The sequence below is a fragment of the Limulus polyphemus genome, unplaced genomic scaffold (assembly GCF_000517525.1).
Source record: "Limulus polyphemus unplaced genomic scaffold, Limulus_polyphemus-2.1.2 Scaffold1445, whole genome shotgun sequence".
In the NCBI taxonomy this organism is placed as follows: domain Eukaryota; kingdom Metazoa; phylum Arthropoda; class Merostomata; order Xiphosura; family Limulidae; genus Limulus; species Limulus polyphemus.
This window is the reverse complement of record NW_013667055.1, coordinates 179,776-188,486: the sequence shown is the minus strand read 5'-3', so window position 1 is coordinate 188,486 and position 8,711 is coordinate 179,776. Positions and strand designations below refer to the sequence as shown.

The following is an 8,711-nucleotide window of genomic DNA, read 5'->3' as shown; positions in this document are numbered from 1 at the left end:
TGGAGATTAAATTTTTGTAGTATTTTTTTTATTGTTTTTACAGCAATTATAAGGAGAATGCAGCCTTACAAAAAAAAGATATTAGCTTAGTGGTACAGAGCTTAAGTTTTTTAAAATATTTACATAATTCAGAAATACACTTCTATTCAATTCTTCATGAAGATTTCTGCCAGAACTTGCCACTGCTTCCTCTCAACCTAAATAAGAAAGTAAAATAGTTTAGATTATCAAATTTATCGGGATATTTATAATAAAAATCACATATATTGAAGGTATTGATTAAACAATTCCACATTTTTGTTATTGAAGCAAACTGTTTATATTACATTTCTGAACTAATTGTCCTAAACATCAGAACTCAATTAACCTCCTCACACAATTTTTCTTTAATTTAATAGCCTTCACTTAAACTTTTTTGTAATAGCATTCAAACTACTAACCCCTTCATAACAGTCTTCACTCTGCCAACCCTACCATAACACATACTCTTCACACTTCTTAGCTTCACAATATTTCTCTCTCAATAACACCAGTTAGACAAAATAATCTCAAAAAACAATTAAACTTCCACAAGGTTGAAGTTTTAAAAGTTACAGTGTTCCCCCTAAGAGAAGACAGTGTATATAGTTAATTAGTTAAAATTAACATACAACTTTTTACATACATCAGTGTCATACATACAATATTATGCTGATCAACTGATTTCAAATCACCATCTTTTACACCAAATAACAAACAAATATATATTGATTCTACCAATCTGCCTTATTTACTACTTCACACATGGAACATATTTATCCTAGAATTTTTATTTTTTAAATTCCTTTTCAGTTTTTAAGTTCATTTGTTATATGATATTTTTGTATCTTTGATACATTTTACAGCATTAGTCAACCTGCTTGTTTTTCAAGTAATGATTTACAAGGTTTTGATGTAGTTTATTTTAAAAATACACACATATCTTTATAGTCTTTCATTCTAAAAAAGGGTTTAAAACTATTCAGATTTCCACTTAAAATAAGCACTTGGGTATTATTCAGAGGTGAATTTTGATATAAGAATGCATGCTTATGTTAAGTAACAAAACCTATGCCATGATCAACTGCAAGTAGTTTTGAGCAATCTTAGCTCTCAACAGCCTAGTTAAATTAACAGAGGAGATTGTTAAGTAAGTGAGCTTAATAGGGATTTAGGTGAGAAGGTGTCTTGGTATGTTGTTTTAGGATACACACACACAAATTTATACTCTTTCATTCTGCAAGAGAGTTTGTAGTTATTCAGTTTTTCAGGTAAATTTAACACTCAGCTTACTTATCTCTTCATTGGTTGAATTGTGGTATGGAAGAAAAAAAAAAGATCTCATTTCACAGACTGAGGTAGAGAAAGTATTACAAAAGTGTTAGGAAAATATCTCAGCTTATAAAAATAATACACATTTCAATAAACATTTAGTTTGTGTTTAGAATGTTGCATTGTTTTATAAGATGGAAAAGTAAGATCCAAGAAGACATTAATAAAATTACAAAGGATAATTACACACTTCTTATTCAGAAGCCTAAAAAGCTAACAAAAAAAAATTGTCTGCATAATAATTTTAGAATTTACTTACAAACTTCATTAGAAAAGCTGTATATTATGTTATAAATCATTTTCTTCAATTCATTTGATTATCATCATCATCATTTTTATTTAAGATGCGGGAATGCAGGCATTATCTAAATATAGGAATGCACAAGTGCATCACCTTTACTGAGGTAAGAAGTAAGGCTATGTTTTTACCCTTTTGTTTTTGATGGCTTTTTCCCAGCTTTATCAGTAACACCTTCTCTTGAGTCTGTGGCCATTTGTTCTTCACTGTCCTGAGACTGATCTTTCAAGCTTTTCTTAATGTTATTTACCTATAGGAACAAATCAATCAGACTAACAGGATATCATAATATAGTGATAGTCTATTACACTAAAGCTCTGTAGGACAAAGTTGGCTTTTCTGAAAGTTAGTTTTACTTGTAATATATTACTTCTTAAATACTTGTTTTATGTACAAACATTAAAAAAAAATCCAGAAATAAATTACCATGGTTAAAAATTAAGGCAATTTAAAATACTGACTTTTTTAGTTTTTTTACTTCCACATATATCATACATCTAAGGACAATTGCCCTTCTGAGATTACAAAAATAGTATAGATTTTTAACATCTGTTCAGCCTAAAGTGATGTTATGTTACACTAAAGTATACTGTGTGCAAGTAATTTTAATATGAAAAACAATGGATACAAAAATCCATTATTACCTTTAAATTTTATGATGAACTATTTATATCTTTTGGAAAATAAATATTTACTTGTAAAATTGATTTTAATTCTGGAATTGATATACATAAAAGTTGAACACAGATACAGTGCTACAATTAAAAGGTGACACGATCCATTAACAGATTGCAGATAATTGGATAACAGCATTTTCACTTTAAATTAACTTTATAAACATGGTAAAAATGAAATTTAATATATGCTATAGTTAAAAGTAGCTGTAAATGTACTAAGAAAGAAAATGACATGTACACACAAAATCACAGAGTCTCACATACTTTACAAGTAGGCAGAAAACATATAATAACACAGCAAACATCAGCAAATTTACTATAAGTTAACAAATGCTAAAACACTAAATATCTTTACTAAGAAAGAATAAAACAAAATTCCTCATGTAACATAAAACAATAATATAACTCCTTTGGTTATAAATGTACATAGTTCATTAATCAATCTTGGACATAAAACTTGACGAGTATCAGGGCTAAAAAATTCATTTATGTTTCTTTTTTTTGTATCTAACTTTTCTCTATAAACACATATAATAATTTAAAGCTTTTAAAGAAACTAAAGATAGGAAAATCTGTGCTCTTACAAATTCTGTGTATCGTTGGAGAAAAGTACTAAAATAAAAAAAAACATTTATACCTCTGTTTCAATCTGTTGTTTTTGCTTCATGTTGAAATCCTTAAGGCTGTTAGCTTTTGTAATCTGGCTTTCTATATTACTGAGAATTGTCTCACAGCTTGTACACCTAAGGATTTTACAAAAACATCCTCAAAAAAGTCAAGTTTTTAAAAATTTTCTGAATTATGTTAAATTTTATTAAAAGAAAAAATTTTAATAGCTGATATAACATATTAAACATTCCACGATTATGCTTTAAAAAGTTTAGAAGTCTTAAATTAAAAACTTAGTTGAGAAAGATTAAGGCATTATCAAATTTTGAAACTTGAACCTATCAAACTCACCATTCTTGAAGTATTGAGACTATTGTGTTGACATCTTCTGTTTGAATGTCTCTACCAATTGTGTAGTCTATTTCTAATTGGTTGTTTTTCTGGTCAAGCTTTCCTCGGACAATATCTGCATAGATGACTTCAATGATTAAGTCTTCCAGTTCTCGTAAGTTATGAAGGTCCAATTCTTTCAACAATGTAGAATAAGGTATGCACTACATAATTGTAAGTAATCCATAATTAAACAACAGTAAAACAATATGAAAATATAGTTTCATTTTCTTTTTGTTAATCTAATTACAAGCCAATGTTAAGTGTGAATGGCCAAGTGTAATATTTTTCTCAGTGGAGATGTTGAAAATATTTTTATATTCAAAGACACCTAAGGAAGTTTATAATAAAAGTAACAATAACACATGATTGATAATAATATAAACAATACCCACATATAAGAATCTTAAATATTTTTTAATATATATATATATATAATAGATATTTAAGATTTCCTGTGAAAAATGAGAGCCGAATACTTATGGCAAATCTTGTACACAACAGGACAAGTTACATGTAGTTGGTGGCATTTTAAACTACTTTGTCTAGTCTCTGAACATTTAAACTATTTTCATTGTAACCCCCACAAAAAATGTTTATTCAGATTTGTCTTCCATTCACTATACTAGTTTTCCCAGCTGATTTTACTACTAGACAAAGTCATTGGATAACCTTGAGAAAATTACTCTCAGTTGGCAAATTTCCACCAACTGGTTTGACTTTGGTGGATGTTTTTGAAACCTCATATTCTCCTGTCTCTAACTGCAATTAGATTATATTTCTAATTAGTTCTGTAGGCTAATTTCAAGAAATTTAATTAAGGAAAGCTGCTATATTCTGGAGCCAACTTAAGCAGACATTCACTTGTCATGGTGAAAAAAAAAGAACCAAGAATATTTGGATTTATTTTGTTAAAAATTCAGTAAAAAATTAGTTCACTCAAGAATAACAATTAATCTACATCATTTTGAACTTTGTATTTTTTAGTATATTTTAGGCTATTTTACAGTCAAAGACTAAAACTAGATTACTTACATCCATTTCATATTATTGCATTAACCAAAGGCCTTGAATTAACACAACTGTAAAACTTATTTTACATCTTACGCATTACATTGCAAAAACAAAATTCAACTACTTGCTGATGATACATAAACAGTGTACCTATATTGACTTGTATAATTTAACTCAATCTATAAAAGTTTTAAACTTCTAAGAAAAATTATCTTTATATACAACTTAATAATTTTGTTCAAACCTTTGACTTCGTTGCTAATGAAACAATTGTTAAGTGACGTAACTTGGTGATCATGGCCGGTGTAAGTTCGGGAAATTTAGCTTTATTTTCTGTAATAAGGAAATAAAGCATAAACAGTTTGTTTCATCTTTAGTGATATATCTAAAAACTAATCAAAGCTAAAATATAGTTAATTCAGTGATAGTGCAGGAATTCAATATAAAATACAAATTTTGTAAATCATTTACAAAAACAAATACTAAAGTCTGCAAAACGTGTGTAAAAATTTTATTCCTCCTCATCATTAAAACTTTAAAATATTAAGTTCAATACCAAGTTGCTATATCTTACCATAAGAAAACTACACATTTATGATTTGAAGGTAACCTAATATATGTAGCAATATTTGGTGGATAGTTTTTACAAATAACATTTACACAAATTCAAGAACAGTCATGCCCATTTATGTGCTGCACATTATTGCTGAGGTTAACTTACTGATAAGTTAGTTATTTTCACTGAAGTATATACATTTCAAAAGCTAATTTCAATCCCAATGACTAAATAGTGTCTGATTTATTTGTTTTCAAAAGGCATTCATAAAAATGTACCTACTACACCCTTGCCAAAGAAAAAAAATTTAATATGGAATAATCATAACATAAGGACAACAAGGGACCATTTCTGCCTTCAAGGACTGTCCCTGCTTACTAAATCTTGAGAAAAAAAGTAAGAACTTAAACCCATTCTTTAGTTTACAAGAAATTATTGAATCCCTTTTTTTTAATATCTTGTTAAGTGCCAGACTCCACTACTGCCAAAGGCCACTCAACCCATAAAACAATTACCGTCTTATGTGGAGCCTAGCATGTCTTCTACAAATCTTAAACTTCTGTCAACTTGTCCTACTGTGTTCAGAATGTAGCACAAAGAAACCAGAGGCCTTTATCTTATTGATACCCCAATAATCTAGTAAACTTCAATAAGACCATCTCTAAACCTTCTTTTATTCAAGAAAGATCTTAGCCTACCCCCAGATAACCTTTCCATTCTTGGAATTATCCTAATAGCCCTCCACTGAACCCTTTCCAATAAATCAATATCCTTTCTCAGATAGGGAGATCATAAATGTACACAATATTCCAAATGAGGCCTAACTAGTGATTTGTTTAAAAGAGATGATTATCTCTTTTGACATGTAATTAAATATCCACACAAATATCAGTTTTTCTAATAGCAACCAAGCACTGCTTCAATGGCTTTTGTGATTTATTAACCACTAAGCCAAGATCCTTATCTTCAGGCATGCTATTGAGTAGTTTCCCATCCATATTAAAAACATGTAATATGAATTATGATAATCCAAAGGTATTATTTTGTCCATTCTATTTCTAAGAACATGTGACTGAAAATAAAAAGATTGTACTTGTAGAGCAAAATGTCAAACACACTATATATTCTATATCCAGTGCTGATGAGGCCTTTCATCCAATACCAGTGCTTATCGGCCCAACTGGGACCTGATAGAAACTGTTGTGGTCAAAGCACTACTTATATTACCAAATTGCATGAGCAACTGTTCTGGTGCAAATTATATAAAAAGTCTTTTGCCCAATACTTGTCTAACTATCTAACTGATCCAAGTCATTTGTAGTGTCTCATCACTCTCAGGACAGCTAGAAATATTCATAGCTTAATGACATCCACAAATGTTAATAATTTACTAATCATGTCCCTATCAATATCACTAAAGTAAATAAGAAAAACAAAAGGCCCAGGCATTGATCTCTGACGCACTCAACTAGTAAAGACGGTCCAGTTTGACTGGACTTCATTAATAACTTCACAGATAAAACAGGTTATTTTAATATGATTTGAAGATAAATAAATAGCTTATAATAATTATTTATTTTTTTATTTATTTAGCATCATACTCACTTCAATGAGTAATAAAATACTTTTCACTCACCCAAATAGTTAGCAAAAGTTCCATAAGCAAACACATTTAGAAGATGAAAATAAGATGCACTTTCACCAGTTGCTATCTGTACAAAAGGAAAAAGATTATTACATGTCAAACATTTAACTTCTACCTTAACAAGCACTATATACTATTGATAAATCTGATGTTTGTAAAAAGACTGAAACACAAGAATTCGTACAACATTTAATTTTCCTTCCAAATATCCTAATGTTTAAAAATAAAACCTCAACTGTAACACTTCTATACTACTGGATTAGTTTGTGAAAGTGTTAATATAGTATACATTAAATATTAAACATCCACCATATATTTGTCATGGGATAAAAAATGTTTGAAATAAGAGGAGGCAAAGTGACAGAAAACCATTCAGACTATTGAGATCACCCCTTTTATAATATATTCCTCAAGCTTATTGATATCAAAATTGTTGAGTAAGCAGCAATTGTATTGTTTCCTTACTTTACACAGTTGGTAACAAAACTAACTAAAATATGGAAGGACAAACTTCATATTACTATAAGAAACTGCTATCTAGAAATGTAAAAAAGAACTTAAGTCTTTTAGAGCTCGAACACATAAAATGATGAATAACTTAGTTAACTTTAATGTAAAAATGAGATGAAAAAAAATTCGATGGTGAAAAAGGGGCAGTTTAAATAACAGTCTAAAAACTTATATCAAATAATGTTCAAGGCTTAAAAAGTAGAAAAAGAATGATTTTTAGGGTAGTTATTTATAACTGCATTTGTGTTCCATTTTTCTTTTAATGTTATTTACTGCTATCTTAACATGGTTATACTTAACACCAACTACTTCTCACAGGCAAAATAACAAAACCTGAGAGCCTTACCTCCTTAATATTAGGCATGTCTAGCAACTCTCCAAATACATAAATGCCAGGAGCCTCCAAAACCTGTTTTATCAATCCCACTGCAGCAATTCCTTTAGCTGTCTTGGCCAAAATAAGATACTGTTCAAGTAGTATCGACTGACTAACTGAAGCTGGTGGCTTCTCTGCCATGACTGCTAAAGAGAAATAATGTTCACAAATCAGAATAACTATCTTAACATATTTAAATATACTTGTATGTATTTGCAATTCAAAATATTATTTCTAATGTAAAAAAAAGGAGAATAAACTGTTTCACAATTAATAGAGCCCCACTATTTAAATGAAAAAAAAAAATCTGTAAATGACTTAAAACATGCAAGGGTACTAAATACACATGAATATTACAAAGCATATTACAGCTATTTAACAAGGGTGCTATTTAGTAAAAGATATATAGTACTAATGAAATTAATGAGCAAAGTAGATTTAGATTGTTTCTAAATGTGCTGTCCTTTAAATCTCAAAAGGTTAGACAAAAAAATCATTGTATAATAAATGTTACCTTCAAAACAAGTTTCAATTTCAGCCTTGTTATTTCCTGGTGAGATAAACAAAAACAATATCTTTGTCACACTCGTTTTTGGGATAAATATTTAGCTTCACATACCGACCAACACCTTCTTTCAATAGTTCATAAACAGGCCAGTATGATGAGTTAAATAATTAAGGGTTGAAACTCACCAGACACATTTAGAAATGCAAATAATATTTCATTATATCTGAATTTTACACACAAAGAAAACTTTGTAATTATTGATAAAAACTGGATGCTCAAATATGGGTTATTACACTAAAAACTACGTGTAGAGTATATCACATTCTTACATTCCAAATTTTCACAAGAAATATGGAATTATTAATTATTACTAATTATTACTGTAAGTTCAACTATGGGCCTGCTTTCTTTATGCTCAAATATGGGTTATTACACTAAAAACTACGTGTAGAGTACATCACATTCTTACATTCCAAATTTCCACAAGAAATATGGAATTATTAATTATTACTGTAAGTTCAACTATGGGCCTGCTTTCTTTATATATATATAAATTTTGATCATTAAGTACATCAAATAACTTATTAAACATAGTTTCAAAAATTTAAACACCCAGGCCAACATATTGTTATGTCTCTGCTCGTTTGATAATTTCCAGAAGAAATTCTTCCCGAGGAACTTCAGCGATACAAGTCCTTTCTTAAATAAAACAAGTTTATTCTTTCTCAATACAACTTTGCAATACACTTAATTTCCACAGCCACTTTAAATTAAACAC

General features: G+C 29.1%; 1 protein-coding gene across 1 annotated transcript in view; it reads right to left on the bottom strand.

Moving 5' to 3' along the window:
• Positions 1-8,711, bottom strand: part of LOC106463611 (COP9 signalosome complex subunit 7a-like) — a 19,431-nt gene continuing 10,720 nt past the window's right edge. Inside the window, exons 2-8 of the mRNA XM_013923660.2 lie at positions 7,396-7,571; positions 6,531-6,606; positions 4,583-4,671; positions 3,286-3,488; positions 2,963-3,068; positions 1,780-1,898; positions 1-197 (exon numbers count right to left, since the gene is read on the bottom strand). Of these exons, the coding sequence (XP_013779114.1) occupies positions 155-197; positions 1,780-1,898; positions 2,963-3,068; positions 3,286-3,488; positions 4,583-4,671; positions 6,531-6,606; positions 7,396-7,566 (807 nt within the window). The 5' untranslated portion in view covers positions 7,567-7,571 and the 3' untranslated portion in view covers positions 1-154. The remainder of the gene's footprint in view (positions 198-1,779; positions 1,899-2,962; positions 3,069-3,285; positions 3,489-4,582; positions 4,672-6,530; positions 6,607-7,395; positions 7,572-8,711) is intronic.